Raw genomic sequence first — 18,878 nt, 5'->3', positions numbered from 1 at the left:
GAGGGTACAGAGCCGACCATAACCATTTGATTCGTCTTTTGGATGTAGCGTTAATCGGACGATAAATAGATTACCAAACCTCCCGATTATAGGTTGCCCCAAAATGAGTTTTTTCTATAATCCTTCATGTAAGGAAATTTGAAATCTACCATAATCGGTAGGATTTGTTACTTGTACCATTTCGATTATGGGAAGCCCTAAATTGTTAGCTTAGACAGTTTTTTATTCGTCCGATTATATAGGAGCCCCAAATTTCAACATTGCAAAATTCTAAAGATTTCTTATGAATTTTGCTTTAACAATCGGTAGTCTCGTGAGGTTCTTGTTCCTACTGATTGTTATAGAAGCCAGATACGCGTTTGGCACAAAATCGATATTAAGCGGTAGTATCTTTACGTTACTAAACCTCCGATTTCGTTATACTAATCGGGAACAAAATAGCCTCCGATTATGTAAGGGCATTAACGTATTCTCCGCGTTTTTGTACATCCCCTAACGTTGTATATGGGTTGGGAATAAAAAAGTCGCCCTTAATTCTTTTGGGGTCGCCCCTAAAAATGTAGGCAACATTTATGATATCAATAAATGGTACTGACTATTTGAATTTAAAGAATTTTTTTCACCAAGGAATCTGAACCACGAAGGTGGACATAATCTTTAACCCTAGAACTACAAAGAAACCTGTTTTGACGCATACTAAACCTAGCATTTTTAGGGGCCACTCAAAAGGAATTAGGGGCCGTTCATTTATTCCCAACCATTGAAGAGGGTTAAAAGGTGTCTCAAAAATAGAGAATTATCTATATTTTTCTTCACCTTTATACTAAATCTAAAGCTATATCATTTATTTTCATAAACATATCATTCATTTTTTCTTCTCTTTTCCACCAATTGAAAAAAAATCATCGTTTTAATTTTGATTGAAACCAAAGATCGTCGATTAAACAAATTTTATGATTGATTGTAAAGTTGAAACTTAGAAATCAAAAAAACAAAAAAAAAAGTTAATAGAACAAAACGAATAAATGATAGTAGTTGTGATCCAAAATTAGGATTCGATTACTTGAAATCAAAAATTTGATCCGAAATTTTCTTGGATTTGTAGTAGCAGAAACATAATCGGTAGGTAACTATCTATTTTACCTACTGATTATGGTTGATGTTCTTGGATTTACAGTAGCGGAAACGTAATCGGTAGATAATAATCTATTTTACCTACCGATTATGGATGATGTTCTTAAGAAACGATGAACATCAACCAGAACGTAGATAAAATAATTCTTATCTACCGATTATTCTTGATTCAAAATATTCAATTTTTCTGTATTAAAAATTAATCATAATCGGTAGATAATGAACACAATTAACTACCGATTATGGTAGTACCAAAATTCGAAAATTGAAGAATTTTTTTCAAAAACACATTTTGGGGCCAGTATATAATCGGAAGTTTAATTAACTTAACATACTACCGAATATGGTAATTCTCATTTCAAAATGCCACTATATAATCGGAAGTTACGTTCACTTACCTTACTTCCGATTGTTATAATTCCAAAATTTGGAAATTAAGGATTTTTTCCAAAAACTCACTTTGGGGCCAGTATATAATCGGTAGTTTGATTAACTTAAAATACTACCTAATATGGTAATTCTCATTTCAAAATACCACTATATAATCGGAAGTTAAGTTCACTTACCTTACTTCCGATTGTTATAATTCCAAAATTCGAAATATTATGGTTTTTTTTTCAAAAACTCATTTTGAGGCCAATGTACATTCGGAAGTTAAATTTACTACCGATTATGGTGGTACCAAAAATTCAAAAATTGAATACATTCGGAAGTTAAAGTAACAAAATTTACTACCGATTGTGTTAGTACAAAGTTTGAAAGTTAAAGGATTTTGGCAAAATCTCATTTTGGGGCCAATATATATTCGAAAGTTAAATTTACTACCGATTATGGTAGTACCAAAATTCGAAAATTGAAGAATTTTTGAAAAATCCCATTGTACGGACACTATATATTCAGAAGTTTAATTAACCCAATTTACTACCGATTATGGTCGCATCAAAATTCGAAAAAAAAAAACTACCGAATTGTTGTTTAACTTTCGATTATTGAAGGATAATTTTGTTATTACGATTTTTTTTAATAAGGGGTGTACTCTATTTAGATTTGGGTGACCCTATTTTGTCTTATTGTTGACCCTAATTCTTTTTGAGTGGCCCCTCAAAAATGCAAGGATACTAAAAGGTAGGTTATCCGGGCCCAAGCAAAAAGCTAGTCTTCCTTCGTACGCGTCGAAGTGGAAAATGGAAATAGTCAAATCCTGCTGTAGCCAAGAAAGTGGCTCTAGAGAAAGAGAAGCAGCAGCCCTCGGGGTATCTTTCCCTCCTCCAGATTCCAAAAGAGAACCAGCAATGAGAGAAACTAAAAGCTTCTGACTGCAATAACTGGATGCTTTTTTAGGTTTCTCATTCAGTCTAAAAGGTACTCCTTTCTCTACTTTATTGTCTACAACTTTTTTTTCCTTCACCACCTACTGCAACAACTGATTCTAGTGAACTACTATCACTGCTTTAGGAATTTCGAAGTATTTTTTAGACTAAACTTTGACCTCAGATTGCTTAATTAATCGGTTTCATGTGGATTTGTTTGAGTGGATTTTATTCGATGTCTTTCAATTTGTTTGAAACTATGAGTCTGTATTAGGATTTGATGTGTACTCTGATTGATTTTTAGGAAAGAATTTCTGATCTTCTGTCGAAGTTCATGGATCATAATCATAATATTAGCAGCAGCAGTAGTAGTAATTGTAGTGGTATTGATACATCTTCTCCAAATGTAAGCCAAGTGGATGAGATTAATTTTCCTGATGCGGTTCTCAAGTACATAAACCAGATGCTAATGGAAGAGAGCAATGAAGAGACGAATTTCATCTTCCAAGAAGACTCTCTAGCTCTTCAATTTGCAGAAAAACCATTTTATGATATCCTCGGCGAGGAATACCCCACTTCTTCTCCTGATAGCAACCCTGAAATTCAAATTGAGAATTTTACTCATTACAGTGGTAGTGAGAATGCAGTTGAAACTAGTTGGAGTGGTGAATTTGGTGCATATGAATCGTTTGTTAATAATACCCAAAGTGTTCCCAGTGATTATACTTTTCAGGCGGCTCCTCCAGTGTCTTACAACCTTCCGAACATTATGAATTCTGCTGCAGAACGACTGGTGGAGTCAAGGATGGGTAAGGTTCAGGTTCCTGATGTAGATTCAGAGAGTGAATCCATTTGGCAGTTCAGAAAAGGTGTCGAGGAAGCAAATAAGTTTCTTCCAGATGATAATAACCTTATTAATATTATTAACCTGGAGCGTAATGGGTTTTTTTACGATGAGAGAAAGAAAGAAGGTGGTGAAGCCGGTGATGTAGTCGTCAAGTTGGACAAGGATGTGCGGCAGATTTCATCGTATGGGTCGAGAAAAAAGAAAAATGTGCACAGGGAAGATATAGATTTAGAAGGGCAGAGTAATAAGCAATTGGCAGCAGTACAGACAGCAATGTTTGATATGGTATTGATTTGTAATGGAGAAAAAGGGGAGAAGGCTAATTCAGTTCTCCGTGAATCCTTGAAAATTGAAACTAGCAAGAACTCGCAACAAAATGGTGGAAGGTCCCGCAGTAAGAAACAGACCGGCAAAAGGGACCTGGTGGATCTACAGAACCTACTCATTCGTTGTGCACAAGCTGTTGCTGCTGGTGATGGTATGACTGCTAACGAATTGTTGAAGCAGATTAGACAACATTCTTCCCCTTCTGGAGATGGTTCACAAAGGTTAGCTCATTGCTTTGCCTATGGTCTCGAGGCACGTTTGGCTGGATCCGGGAGCCAGATTTACTCATCTCTCCCGCACAAGACACCATCAGTTGCTGATTTGCTGAAAGCTTATCAGCTTTTTATGGTTGCACTCCCCTTCCAGAAGATATCAAATATCTTTGCAAACCTAACAATCAGTCATCTGGCTGAAAATGCTACCACTCTCCACATTATAGATTTCGGCATCCTTTATGGTCTCCAGTGGCCTTGCCTTATCCGACACCTTTCGAAGAGAAAGGGTGGCCCACCTAAACTCCGGATTACGGGGATAGAATTACCCCGACCTGGTTTCCGTCCAGCTGAAAGGGTTGAAGAAACAGGTCATCGCTTAAGAGATTATGCCGAAGAACTCAATGTTCCGTTCGAGTACCATGGCATAGCTCAGAGATGGGAAACCATTCAACTGGAGGATCTCAAGATTAACAAAGATGAACTTCTTGTCGCCAACTGTATGTATCGAGCAAGGAACTTACTTGATGAGAGTGTGATATTGGACAGTCCAAGGGATGCTGTTCTGAATCTGATAAGGAAGATGAATCCCAGAATTTTCGTCCACGGGATTGTGAATGGTACCTACAATTCTCCATTCTTTGTTACACGGTTCCGGGAAGCTCTCTTTCACTTTTCTTCTATGTTTGATGCGCTTGAAACAATCGTCCCCCGTGAAAATCCTGAAAGGGTAATCATTGAGAGAAATTTCCTTGGAAAGGAGGCTTTCAACATCATAGCATGCGAGGGATCGGAGAGGGTTGAGAGGCCAGAGACTTTTAAGCAATGGCAGTTAAGGAATAGAAAGGCTGGATTCATTCAACTCCCACTTAACACGGATATCATGAAGAAGGCGAAAGAGCAAGCAAGATTATACTACCACAAGGATTTTGTTATAGATGAAGATAGCCGGTGGTTGCTGCTAGGATGGAAGGGAAGAATCATCTTTGCCATTTCTTCTTGGAGGCCATTGTAAGACTTTTTAGTTTTCTAACCCACATCCTCTAGTAATTCTGTAACTACTGGTCTATATACACTTCAAAACCACCATTCTAAGGGTTGTTGTCCTTTTGAGTGCTGCTAAGAATGTATAGTACAATCATACCGGCAGTATACAGCAGATTGATGCAATAAAAATTGCACTCTTCCAGTCAGTACTCATGAAGGTAATGTTGTATCTAAGGGCTGCAGAGAATGTTGTACAATTCCATACCCAGTGGAAAGCGAATAGATGCAAGGATTGTTTCCCTCATCAAGGAAGTGATGCTACTGCTTCTATAAATGATTGCAAGAATGTGGAATTTCATTTTCATGAGCAGTTGATCACCGTTTTAGTATCCCTGATAATCATTTGTAATGTTGACAAAGTGCATCATGAAAGCACTGTTGTGTGTGTGTGCTTGGAAATTATTAAGTGAAAAAATTAACACTTTAGAATAATGTAGCTTGTTTTTAAGAGTGACCAAATTATTTCGATAAGCATGTATTTCTATTGTATTGCTTTTATTATTTGCAGCTTCCTTTTTCTCAAGGTCCAGCTCCACACAGCTCGTTGTACCACATATCTTGCAAGGCCGTGGGAGGAAGCAACAGCTCCCATATCTTCAGAGCCATTTCATTCAAGATGTAAACATTCCAGATGGAACCCTGGTTGCCTCATTAACTTCATTCACTAAAATATGGCATTTGGTCAATAATGGCATGATTCCGTGGCTCTGCGGATCACAACTGGCATGGAACGGGGGATACCAGTTTACTACTGCTGGTTTAGTTTCTGCCGCAGGTGAGCTTTTCTTCTTGTCTGCTGTTTTTTGCATATTGATTATAAAGAATTTTGTTTGGTTCACTTTTTTCCAGTCGCGTGTTTTCAGAATCATGATAGATCTTTGTGTATTTCTTTCTTATCTTGTTTCTTTTCTTGGGGATTACCTGGATGTAGGTGTAAGTTGTAAGTTAGAACATAAATCTGATTCTGACTGCATCTAAATTTTCAGATCCCTGGTGATGGATGCCCTGTGGGAGCATAGCTAGACATTGCTATATTTCTTACTGGAGGATGATGTCACCTTCTGGTGGAATGTTTGGGGAGCGGATTTGGGTACTGATCAAGGTATGCTTACAGCATTGTCTTACTTGGGAATGATTCCAATCAGTGCTTTTATTAATGTTTCCTATATGGGGACAGGTTGATACTTCATTACTTGACTCTTTGTTGGACATGAAGGCTCCACCATTGAGTAACGCTAAGCCAACAACTCAGATTATAGACATGAACACTGTGCCTGTGAATCTTGAAGTCTTGATGGCAATGGTTGATGAGGTCATGAGTGAGAAAGAGCTTGATGTTGATGGTTGGAGTTCTAGCAATTCAGTTCTCATTTCTCCAGAAGTAGCTCCTGCATTGCCATCTTACCCGGTCATTCCACCTCCTAGGATCCTCTACCTTTTGTGTCTGATGCACGAACTGTCAATGTAGAAGGCAATGATATTAATAACAATGTTGAGGAGACTCTTCTGAAGGAGCATGGCAGATATGGGTTTTAAGGAGATTGACTTGAACAAAGAGATCTTGCGTCTGAACGAGTACAACCTAGAGCAGTCGTTGGATGATCTCTTTGGTGTTTCTGAGTTGGCCCAATCCTTTGAGGAGCTCTGAGAGATGGTAAGATGTGCCTTGTTTTCATGAAGCCCACTTTATCTTTTAAGTTGCGTCGTATGTTTATATTCACTTCAATATTTGAAAACTGAGTTGGAGACTTATTTTTATTTTTGATTCTTGGAGAGATTTCCTGACAGAAACAAACTATTGCTGATCAAGAGTGGAGGAAATATTAAGGGTGTCGTTGTGGATCCCGTTGCAGGGGAGAAATAATGGCAACTGCAAGATGAAACTTAGCTTATATAAAGACAACTCTCTTTATTGATATTTAGAAAATCTTTCAAAACTAAACACAAGCTCTAATCTTGCTCATATGATCAACCACAACTTTGGTGATCATATATATATAGAACTATGAATTCTTTTTCCTAGTCCTATTACCTTATTACATGTCTTTCCTTTTCTTAGAACTAGATGACTTCTAATTCCCTTGTGATTACATCAATTTTCTAATCTTGTCCTAACCAACTTGTTAGTGACTTCTATGTTGAAGTTAATCCAACATTCTCCCCTTAAGCTTCAACTGTGCTTGTGAAAAATCTTGTACGTATGATGGTGCTCTCGTCTCCCATGGCTCGGTGTAGACAAGCTCTGATACCAATTAATGGCAACTGCAAGATCAATCTTAGCTTATATAAAGACAACTCTCTTTATTGATGTTTAGAAAATCTCTCAAAACTAAACACAAGCTCTAATCTTGCTCATATGATCAACCACAACTTTGGTGATCATATATATAGAACTATGAATTTCTTTTCCTAGTCCTATTACCTTATTACATGTCTTTCCTTTTCTTAGAACTAGATGACTTCTAATTTCCTTAGGATTACATGAATTTCCTAATCTTGTCCTAACCAACTTGTTAGTGACTTCTATGTTGAAGTTAATCCAACAAGAAAACGATTAGAAATCTGTCTTTTAACTCTTGCTTTCTAGATATTTATGGATTTGTCGAGGACTAAAACTATCTCCTAGTAGCAAGTAGCTGATATCATCACTTGCAAATGGATTGGAGTTTTATACTTATTACTGTCTTTTGGATTTGACGTCGGAATAACAGATATAGTATTTGTTTATTATTTATAGCATTTTAATAACAGATATATCATTGGGAATTGGAGAAAAAATTTGGAAAAGATAACTGAATAGTCATCCTAGCATTTTTAGGGGTCATTCAAAAGGAATTAGGGGCCACCTTTTTATTTCCATCCATTGAAGCGGGTTAAGGGGTGTCTTAAAAATAGGAAATTGTCTATATTGTCCTTTACCTTTATACTAAATCTAAACCTATATCCTTAATTTTCATAATCATATCATTCCTCTTCTTCTTTTTTCTACATATTGAAATTTTTTTTCATCATTTTAATTTTGATTGAAAACAAAAATTGTCAATCAAACAAATGTTATGATTGATTGTTTAAATTAAATCCCAAAATTTAGTAACCTTAAAGTTGAAACTTAGAACATCAAAAAAAAATGAGTTAAACAAATAAAACGAATAGATGATAATAGTTGTGATTCAAAATTAGGATTTGATTACTTGAAATCAAAAGTTTGATCTGAAAATTTTCTTGGATTTAGATTAGCAGAAGCATAATCGGTAGATAAAAATCTATTTTACCTACAGAGTATGGTTGATGTTCTTGGATTTACAGTAACAGAAACATAATCGGTAGATAATAATATACTTTACCTACTGATTATGGTTGATGTTCTTAATTTCTTAAGAACATCAACCATAATCGGTAGGGAAATTGATCGTTATCTATCGAGTATTCTTGATTCAAAAAATTCAATTTCTCTGTACTAAACGTTACGCACAATCGGTAGATAATGGACACTATTAACTACCGCTTGTGAAAGTAGAAAATTTCATAATTTTATTAAGTTTTGAAATTTTGAATCTGGGGAGATTAACACAATCGGTAGATAATAAACATCACATATTAACACAATTTATTACCGATTATGGTAGTACCAAAATTCGAAATTTTTTAGAATTTTGGCAAAATCTCATTTTGGGGCCAATATACATTCGGAAGTTAAATTTACTACCGATTATGGTAGTACCAAAACTCGGAAATTGAGTATATTCAGAGGTTAAAATAATACACTTTACTTCCGATTGTAGGTAAACTACCGATTGTGAAAGGGCAATATTGCCATTACGAAATACGCGAGATAAGGGCTAACTTCAATTTAGGTTTGTGTGACCTTATTTTGTCTTATTGTTAGCCCCTAATTCCTTTTGGGCGGCGCCTAAAAATGCTACTCCCTCCGTTCCATTTTAGATGATGTTTTAGGGTTATTTTTTTGTTCCATAATGCCGGAAGGTTTTCATTTTTTCCACAAAACTACCAATAACATCCTTACATTTTGTCTTGGAACTATAAGTTTATTTTTAAATGCACTGATAACATTTAATGTTTAAAGACTTTTTTTCAAGGATATAATTGGAAGATCTCCACACCTCTCTTTATTTCTTAATCTACAAAAACATCATCTAAAATGAAACGGAGGAAGTAATAAGTAATAATCTTTCATCTCGTGAAATTAATCTTGATAAACACTAAAACGAAAGAAGAGCAAAATAAGTAAACGTTTTTGATGGATCTAGAACCCTATTATCGTTAGTTAATAGTGACAGAATGGCTTCATAAAATTCTGAATCTGATCTCCGTAAGTATTATTCAAAAATGATGGAATATCAAATTGAAACAATTAGCTTTGTTGTTGTTGGTGAAGACGAAAAAACATGATATTTTGAGGCAATTTACTGTTTGTATCTTTATAAAAATAAAAAACGTTGATTCGTTTTCAATCTCTGAAACTGTATATGTTACTCATATAAAAAACCAATTTACTATCTTTTCAAACAAACCCATCGATTTAAGCTCTTGTATTTTTATTTTTTTTTGAAGCAATTTAAGCACTTGTAGAAGTGTTTATACTCAACATAAAGCAAAACCCATCGATCCAATTTATGAAAATGAAACAAAAACCATAGGATAAACCTCTGGAAATCATGTGATAAAAACTTGAAATAAGTGCTCAAAGAGGAAAGAAAGAGCCAGAGAGGTAACTTGGAATCTTGGATTCTGTGACCAAACCAGGTTTCGCATTAATATATTTCCTTTTAAAATTCTAATATTCCTAAAGGTACAAAAGAGAACTAACCAGAGTTAAAGGAGTCCAGCCAATTAGAAAAGGAGGAGGGGTGCACAGACCAAAAACGAATCAATTAAGAAGAAATCTTGGTGATGCTTTGTTTTTTTCTCTCAAGTACTTGTTACATGGAATTTGCACATTTATGACTCCAATCCGAAAATAAGCCCATTCAAGACACTACTACTAGTGATAAGTGATAACTCTCAAGTACAGTGTATTATGATGACAATGTTAATGCTTCGGTAGTATCTATCGGGGCATAATACAAGATTATTACACATTGATTAAGTTGTAAGCTGTCGAATTAATTGATTATTTTGTGAGCTGTCGAATTAAATAAAATATTACACAAGTACAACAAGGAAAATCTTTCAAGCCTCAACGGCATTCATTCTTGTCATTTCTTTCCCTCCGCAGATCCTATATATACTCACCAATAACCATTGTTTTTCTGACAAAAACATCTCTTTCTTTCCTATCATCGTGTCTCCTCTTATCTTTTCCTTTGTTCCCTTGATCAATAATACATTCATGGCAAAGAAGAAGATAAAGCTTGCTTATATTGCTGATGCTAATGCAAGGAGAGCAACATTCAAAAAGCCAAGAAGTTGCTTGTTGAAGAAAGTAAGCCAACTAAGCACTCTCTGTGATGTGAATGCTTGTGCAGTCGTGTACGGACAATATGACCGACAACCAGAAATATGGCCACAGCAACCGGAAGCATATGGCGTGATCGACAGGTTCAAAAGATCGAGAAAGGAACAGTTCATGAATGCCAAGAAACAATTAAATCCAGAAAGCTATACTAGAAGTCAGATTGGGAAGATTAACGAACAGTTTTACAAACACCAAAGAGAAAACCATTATATGGAACTTAACTGGATGTACAATTATGCTCTGACTGGTCAGTATTTTATGTTGGGTGCAATAATCAAAAACAAAGAAAAATCAAATAAGCAAAAAGTTATTGATACTTAGCTCCTTTATAGTGGAAGTGATTGCTTTGACGAAACGAACAACCTTCCCATATCTCCGCAACAGCAACAGGGCAAAACTTTGGAAAATAGAGTGAGTCGCGTGTTCAACACGCTGTCCTTAAGACATTAGCGTCCGGCTACACTCAAGAGTGATGCTATAGCCCTCACAGGACGGATATCTCCAAGATAAAACACCCTAATACACCTACTACTAGCATATGTAGTAGATGCTCAACTTGAGCTTGGCAACTCCGAAAAACATTAAGGAAAATCGCGAATGCTAAAGAAAGCAATACAAAATATTTTCCCTTGGGGGTCTCTCTAAAATATAGAGAATCCCCTTGGGGGTCTCTCTAAAATATAGAGAAACACCTTTACCATATAGGGGTCCCTCTAGGATATAGAGCAACCCCTTTTTTCCATACATTTACAAAAGAAGTGAATTTGTTTATATAATTGACAAACTCAAGTTAAGAAGAGCTCCTCCCCTATGTGGGACTAAAAATCTTATATAGTCTCTTAAAAACAACTAAAGAGTGGAAACTCCACTATGTGAGACTAATAAGTTTTCATTCACAAAAGAAACACTAAATTAAAATCTTTAAAAAGTATTTTTATTAATCGTTTTTCCAACAATCCCCCACATGAATGAAAACTCAATAAAACGTGAAAAACACAGATAGATCTTGGTAAATCAACAACCCAATCTCACGACCCGAACTGACTGAATAGACAGACAGATCGTGCATGTTGAATTCATACTTGCCATTTCAACGCCCTCTCCATCACACAGTAGTGTGTTGATCCCAGGGTCATACTATGGATTGCATAAATCATAATAGTATAGAGAGCTTTCATCTTTGGTTTCTCACAAGTGAGACTAAAGGTTTCTTTCACCAAAGTGAAAAATCATGAACTAGTGAATCCTTAGTGACCCTTAGGTCCTAAGAACTAGTAATACCAAGACCATAAAAACAACATAAAACTCATTTTCTCAAAATGAATTAAAAATAGATAAAAACGAAAAACAGGAATTACCACTATAGGCAGAGGTGTCCATGAGGTCTTGAACCTTTGCTTAGTGAGAGATTACCGGAACTACTTGCTAGACAGTGAACGCGATGTCTTGAACTGCTAGCGTTTGGTGTAATCCGCGATAATAACCACGCATGATATCTCCAAGGTTGCTGCCAAGCTCGTGCCGTTGTGTCCGTTTTGGCCATGGACTTATCCTGTTTCTCAGAATGCTCTAGAGAATCAGCTCATATTCTCATAGGAAGCGACCCACTTCCCCATTCAGATAGGTGATATCCATCAAGAGTGTTTACTGCTACACTCCACTTCAATCTTAAATTGAAACTATGGAACTCATTAGGACTTATTAAAAAGTCATCCTCCACATGCAGTCACACTATCACGTCTACACCATAGGGAAGGAACAGAGAATGAAAATCTCTGATAGTGTTTACCTTTACCCATCACAAATTAGTTTCTCATTCGAAAACTTGATCATGGGATCTCCAGTCAGCAAGGTTGAGTATCCTTCATGGTAAGTTTAATATATGAGCTTAAGCCCCAACCCCCTCGATGCATTTTTAACTATATCTTTGTACAAACCTTTCGTCAAAGGTTGCGCGAAATTCTCCTTGGACTTTAGCCAATCAATGGAAATAACGCCGATTGAGATTAGTTATTACTTAGCTTTAACTATTATAGCTTTGCTAACACAATGTATAGATATAGCTGGCACATGCCTATGCCAGAGAGGAATGTCTTCTAAAAAGCATCTTAGGCAATCGGCCCCCTCTCGTGCTTTATCTAACGCAATACTCTCAGATTCCATAATGATTGAGCAATATATGTTTGTCTGAAAAACTTCCAGAAACAAACCCTCTTGCTAGAGTGAAAACATATCCACTCGTAGACTTGACTCCTCTGAGTCAACTATCCAGTTTGCATCACAAAGTCCCTCGAGGACAACAAGATACCTTTCATAAATAAAACAAAAGGTAATAGAGTATTTTAGGTACCATAATACTCTATTAAGCGCATCCCAATGCTCTTGTTCTGGACTACAAGTATATATACTTAACTTACTCACAATATAGGTGATGTCTAGACTCTTACAGTTCATTAAATTCATCATACATCCTATAACTCTTGAGTATTCAAGTTAAGATATTCCATTACTCTTATTTTTCTCGAATCTACAAGAAGAATCGTACGGAGTAAGGCATGCTTACAATCAGACTGATTGTATCTCATAAGCACAAATTCAACACAATGAGAATGACTAAGACTATAAATGTTAGATTATCTTATAATCCTCATCCTTATGATTACATCAATAAGGTCTAAGTCTTTCAAGTCAACGTTCTCATTCAGCGTATGTTTTATTGGAATTAATTATATCTACGTTTATATCAAGTATAAGCATATCATCAATATACAAGCATACAATCACATAGGCATCCTTAACAAGTTACTTGCAAATGTACTTGTCAGATTCATTACCTTAAATCCACTACTCATTATCACATGATCAAATTATCATGTCACTGTTTACGTGCTTATTTGAAAACAATACTAAGATTTGTTCAACTTGCAATCTTTGTCTTCACAACCTTTCACCACAAAGTCCTCAGGTTGGTCTATGTAAATTTCTTTATCTAATTCACGGCTTTATAAAATTTTTATTAACATCCATCTGATGTATCTCTAAGTTGTTTATGGCAGTAATAACAATTAGCATCTCAACGGAAGTAATTCTTGTCACAGGCGAATTAGAATCAAGGAAATGTACACCTACTTTTAGTTTATATCCTTTAGATATCAACCTAGCCTCATAATTTTTCCACAGTTCCATCTACCTTATGTTTCCTCTTAAAGACTCATTTACATCCTATGGTCTTAATCCCCGGAGGTAAACTAGCATGATCCCAAGACTGGTTCAGACGGACTTAGTCCATTTCACTAAATGAAGCTTCTTAGCGGAGTGGGGTTTCGGTAAATGTTATGGACGAAGCTATATTTTTGGGTCCTATATTTTAGGTTTAGGGATGGCAACCTTAGACAAACACCCACACACTTTGAAGTATGCATAATAAGGTTGTCTACCTTTCCACAGTTCATATGGAGTTTTATCTGATCCTTTAAAAGGTACTCTGTTCAGGATATAGCAGGCTGAGAGGACATCTTCCCCCCACAAGTTCGAAGGTAATCCTGAACTAATTAACATGGCATTCATCATCTCCTTAAGGGTACGGTTCTTACGTTCAGCTACACCACTCGACTGAGGTGAATAAGGAGGGGTAACTTCGTGTATTATGCCATGTTTTACACAGAAATCTCCTTTCGGAATTTTGTACTCACCACCACGGTCAGACCTAATGGTTTTAATGGTAGTATTCATTTGGTTTTCAACTTCAATTTTATACATCTTAAAGGCTTCTAAGGCATCATCCTTACCTCTAAGCAAATATATATGACAATACCTAGTACAGTCGTCTATAAAAGTAATAAACCATTTCTTACCACCTCTAGTTTGAACCGGATTCATGTCAACTAGGTTCGAGTGAATTAATTCTAAGGGTTTAGAATTTCTATGAACATTTTGCTAAAAGGTTTTCTATCATATTTTGATTCTACGCGAATTTAACTTTTGTGTTCAATATCCAAATTAAAATTTGGGTACGTAGCCTATGCTATCCAGTTTATGCATTGACTTATAATTTACATGTCAAAGTCACACAAAAGAAAGCACAAGAATCAACTATGTTCATTTTATCAGATTTTCTTTTAAGCTTATAAAGACCCTAAGTCTTATAACCGTCGCCTAAAAAATCATTTCCCTTAGTTACAACAAGTTTTCTAAATTCACTTAATATCTTCAATCTTTTACCATCTACAACATAAAAAGATACAAGATTCTTGCATATGCCCGGAACATGAAAACTTCATTCAATGTGAGAATATTACAGATATGAGCTTCTTCTCGACCTTTTCCTTTTATGCAACCTCTGTTGCAGATGAGTTACTCATATAGAGTTTCTCGACATCCCCTATCCTCTAATAGGAGGTGAACAGGTCTCTATTTCAACAAACATGCTTAGTGGCTCCAAAGTCCACCCATCAATATCTCTCACATTGGTTATTAAAATAGCTTCCGACATCATGCCACTGAAATCGTTCTAGTTTGTTTCAACTAAATTAGCATTAACTTACTACTTATTAAGGTTTTTACGCTGTCTACAATTTACTGCCATATGGCTAGGAATTTACAAACATAAAAATCACCCTTAATTAAAGTAATGCTAGATTCAGGTTTACGAAACATACCTTTATTATGAAGACCACGCTTAGTGTTGCATTCGATGTTCTCACCTTTGCCATCTTTGGAAGATTTGTTTCCAACCACATGCGGCTATTAGCCATGTCCCTCGGAGATGACACCTTTATTCACAAATCACAATTCCAAATCAGAAAGTAAAATATGAGCTTTGAAGATAACATCTAGATATACAAACTTCGTTTGAATCAGCATTTCAAAAAACTCATGGTTACACCACAAAAATTAATTTAGTTAACAACAAATTTCTGCTCGTCCCACATTGTGGAGTTTCCACTTCTTAAATTGTTTTATTCCATTATATAAAGAAATTCACTATTTTTGTAAAATATATGGGAAAGGGGTTGCTCTATATTTTAGAGAGACCCCTAAGGGAAAATATTTTGTATTGCTTTCTTTAGCATTCGCGATTTTCCTTAATGTTTTTTCGGAGTTGCCAAGCTCAAGTTGAGCATCTACTACATATGCTAGTAGTAGGTGTATTAGGGTGTTTTATCCTGGAGATATCCGTCCTGTGAGGACTATAGCATCACTCTTGAGTGTAGCCGGATGCTAATGTCTTAAGGACAGCGTGTTGAACACGCGACTCACTCTGTTTTCCAAAGTTTTGCCCTGTTGCTGTTGCGGAGATATGGGGAGCTTGTTCGTTTCGTCAAAGCAATCACTTCCACTATAAAGGAGCTAAGTATCAATAACTTTTTGCTTATTTGATGTTTCTTTGTTTTTGATTATTGCACCCAACATTTTATACCTGATGGTGCCTTAGATGATTTTGCTTCGTTGCTTGGAGACAAAGAGAAACAAGTGAAACACAAATTGGCAAAATTAAAAAAAGCTCCAACACCAGTGGTACAAACTACTGCGGCTAATACCGGTGGTGGTAGTGCTATTTTCACTGCAACCAGTGCTAGTGATGTTAGTACTATTGACATCCCTAATTTTAACCCTAATTTTATTGATGCTGAGGGATCTAGTATAAATGGTGGAACTGTGACTGGCGGTGCCATGTATGGTGGAGTGGCCAACCATCATAATCAAGATTATGGTGTTATTATTAATGGTACTGGTGGACAAGAAATGTTGGCATCAGATGCAGCCATGGTAGCCTTACAAAGCCAACCATTTTTCATGGATGTAACTAACCCACCTTCTGTTGTTCAGTCTGGTGACCAATTAATAGAGAATTATCTTGAAGGTTACCCGAACAATCAAGATTATGGTGTTATTAGTAATGGTATTGGTGGACAAGAAATGATGGCATCAGCTGCAGCCATGGAAGCCTTACAAAGCCAACAGTTGTTCATGGATGTAAATGAGCCACCTTCTGTTCTTCAGCCTAGAGAACAATTAATAGTGAATTATCTTGAAAGTTATCCGAACAATGATCAGGTGCTGATGCAGGGAGGCATTCCAACACCATATACTAACGATGGTCTCCTAGAAGACATCTTCGTTGCCTCCAGCAGTCAGATGATGATGCCTGCTAATAACTCAGTATCGATACAACCATGAACAGAATTCAGATGATTAATTTCATCAATGGGAAGTTTTATCCTGCGAATGGTTTTTGAATATGTTTGTTTTCCTTTGGTTTATTTGTGTGGTCATATTCATGAAAGAACATCTTTCCGTTGAGTAGGTCATAGGGTTTTCTTTCATGTTTGTGTGGGGTGTCTTGGATAAGTTACTCTGCTTGAAATGATAAAAGTCTCATGTAATACTTCCCGATCTATGAACAAAATGATCTAATACAAATGAGATGTTACATCCATTTTCTGGAAATGTATATACGGTTTATTGTCATTTAGATTATTTTCCCCCACGAATCTTAATACATTTTAGTGGGAATTATATAAATGTGCTCCATTGTGACGGGCTATACAAATACCCTCCTTAGACAATAAAAATACCCCTCTCCAATTACAGGCCCATCAGAAGTCTATCAACATTTTTCTTATTTCCACATATAGCCTTCCTACTTCAATCTTCCTCTCTTCTTTAATCTTCGATTATATCTTCTCACTGTCTCCATCACCATCTCCATTTAGAGAAAAGAAAAAAAAAATTCGAAGCCCTCCACCACCGTCTCCATCGCTACCACCGCCATCTCCGTCGTCATCACAACCAACACCAACTCCAACAACAGTGCCACCGCCACCACCATCATTACAACCTACCACCACTATGGAAGAAGAATTCAGTGAAAAATCAACAAAGAATTTGATTTCAGATCTACAAAATATCTTTTAGCCGTCGCCACCACCGTTTCTGTATGAAATCGATAAGAACAATCTACTTGAAGAATCGATTTTTGTTTCAGATCTGGAAACTAGTTTTTGTCTCAATCTAATCTTCGATAGTATCTACCGGATTTATTTTCAAATCTTCACCGGTAATGGTTTCAGTTGGTTTCCTTTTAATTTTTTTTTTTTGATTTGATTTTGATTTTATTATATTCTGAAAATTCATCTTTGATTTGGTTTTGATAATGATTTTGCTCGCTACTGGAATTGATTATTGAGGTTATACTCGAATTTTCTGATTGCAGTTACAGAACAAAGAAATTGGTGCTACTATTGGTATTGCAGGTGAGATGAATTTGAGGTTATGTTGTTAGAGGTTGAGCTATGAACTGATGGTGGGTGATGGATGTGACGTTACCATGGTTCTGAAGCTGTTCTGAGTTTGAATGAAGGAGTTGGTAGTTTTGGAAGAATGGGGTATCATTGTTGATGTCTGAAAGAGAATGAAGTGGTGTTGGTGGTCTGGTATTACAGGAAATGGAGTTGAAGCTGTAAACTGGTGGTGATGAGATAATGAAATTGAGTTAGCAACATGAGTTTTGATTAGAGATTGATGTTGTTGGTGGTTTGCAGTTGTGCAGGGAATGCATAAATGGGTTGGAGGAAAGATGTATAAGATATCCCAAAGGTGCGTGACTCCATATCTCTATGATTTGTTGATTCCAAGTTTTAGTTTTCAAACCACAACTACATGTTTGATTTAACAATTTCGTTTGCTTGAATAATGTGAGTTGAATTGCAGAGATATGGATGTAGTTATTTTTTGACGAACTTGTGGTGTAATGGTAACACACCTGACTCCACGTCAGAAGATGCGTGTTTGATTCACGCCAGGTTCATAATTTTAGTACATCAATTTTTGGGATCAACTATAGTTGTTGACACCATATTTTGGAATCAACTTTAGTTGTTGACCCCATTCACTGGGATCAACTTCCATTGTTGACACAAAAAAGTTGGAGTAATTTTTCAGTTATTGTGTCAACAAAGGAAACTGATCAACTTTGGTTGTTGACACCAGATTTTGGGATCAACTTTGGTTGTTGATCCCATTCACTGGGATCAACTTCCATTTTTGATCCATAAAAGTTGGAGTATTTTTTTTCCAGTTATTCTGTCAACAAAGGAAATTGATCAACTTTGGTTGTTGACTCAATTCAGTTGGATCAACTTCCATTATTGACCCAAAAAAAGTAGGAGTATTTTTCAGTTATTTTAAACAAAGAAAGTTGATCAATTTTGGTTGTTGACACCAATTTTTAGGATCAACTTTGATTGTTGACTTCATTCATTTGGATCAACTTTCTTTGTTGATAACCAAAAACTTGAATATGTACTAATAAAGTTATTTTTTGAACTTTTAATTTTGGATAAACTTTAGTTGTTGACACCAAGATTTGGTGGCGGCGGCGGTGGCGACGACGGTAGTGGATGGTGGTAGCGGCGACACGGTGGCGGAGTAGCGGTAGCGGAGTGGTGGTGGAGGCGGAGTAGTGATGGTGGTGGAGTGGCGGCGGTGGTGTAGTGGTGGCAACGAAGTAGTGGCGGTGGGGG

General features: G+C 36.2%; 2 protein-coding genes across 2 annotated transcripts; both read left to right on the top strand.

Annotated features, from left to right (window-relative positions):
- The first annotated feature begins 2,351 nt into the window (after positions 1–2,351).
- On the top strand, positions 2,352–5,309 carry LOC113283030 (scarecrow-like protein 14). The gene is made up of 2 exons (XM_026532167.1): positions 2,352–2,496; positions 2,749–5,309. The coding sequence occupies exon 2, from the start codon at positions 2,779–2,781 to the stop codon at positions 4,843–4,845; it is 2,067 nt and encodes a 688-aa protein (XP_026387952.1). The 5' UTR covers positions 2,352–2,496; positions 2,749–2,778; the 3' UTR covers positions 4,846–5,309.
- On the top strand, positions 5,266–6,822 carry LOC113283032. The gene is made up of 3 exons (XM_026532168.1): positions 5,266–5,652; positions 5,864–5,979; positions 6,055–6,822. Exons 2-3 carry the CDS (start codon positions 5,878–5,880, stop codon positions 6,343–6,345), a joined length of 393 nt encoding a protein of 130 aa, XP_026387953.1. The 5' UTR covers positions 5,266–5,652; positions 5,864–5,877; the 3' UTR covers positions 6,346–6,822.
- Positions 6,823–18,878: the final 12,056 nt, after the last annotated feature.

The sequence above is a fragment of the Papaver somniferum genome, chromosome 5, assembly GCF_003573695.1.
Source record: "Papaver somniferum cultivar HN1 chromosome 5, ASM357369v1, whole genome shotgun sequence".
In the NCBI taxonomy this organism is placed as follows: domain Eukaryota; kingdom Viridiplantae; phylum Streptophyta; class Magnoliopsida; order Ranunculales; family Papaveraceae; genus Papaver; species Papaver somniferum.
This window is presented reverse-complemented; position numbering and strand designations above follow the sequence as displayed.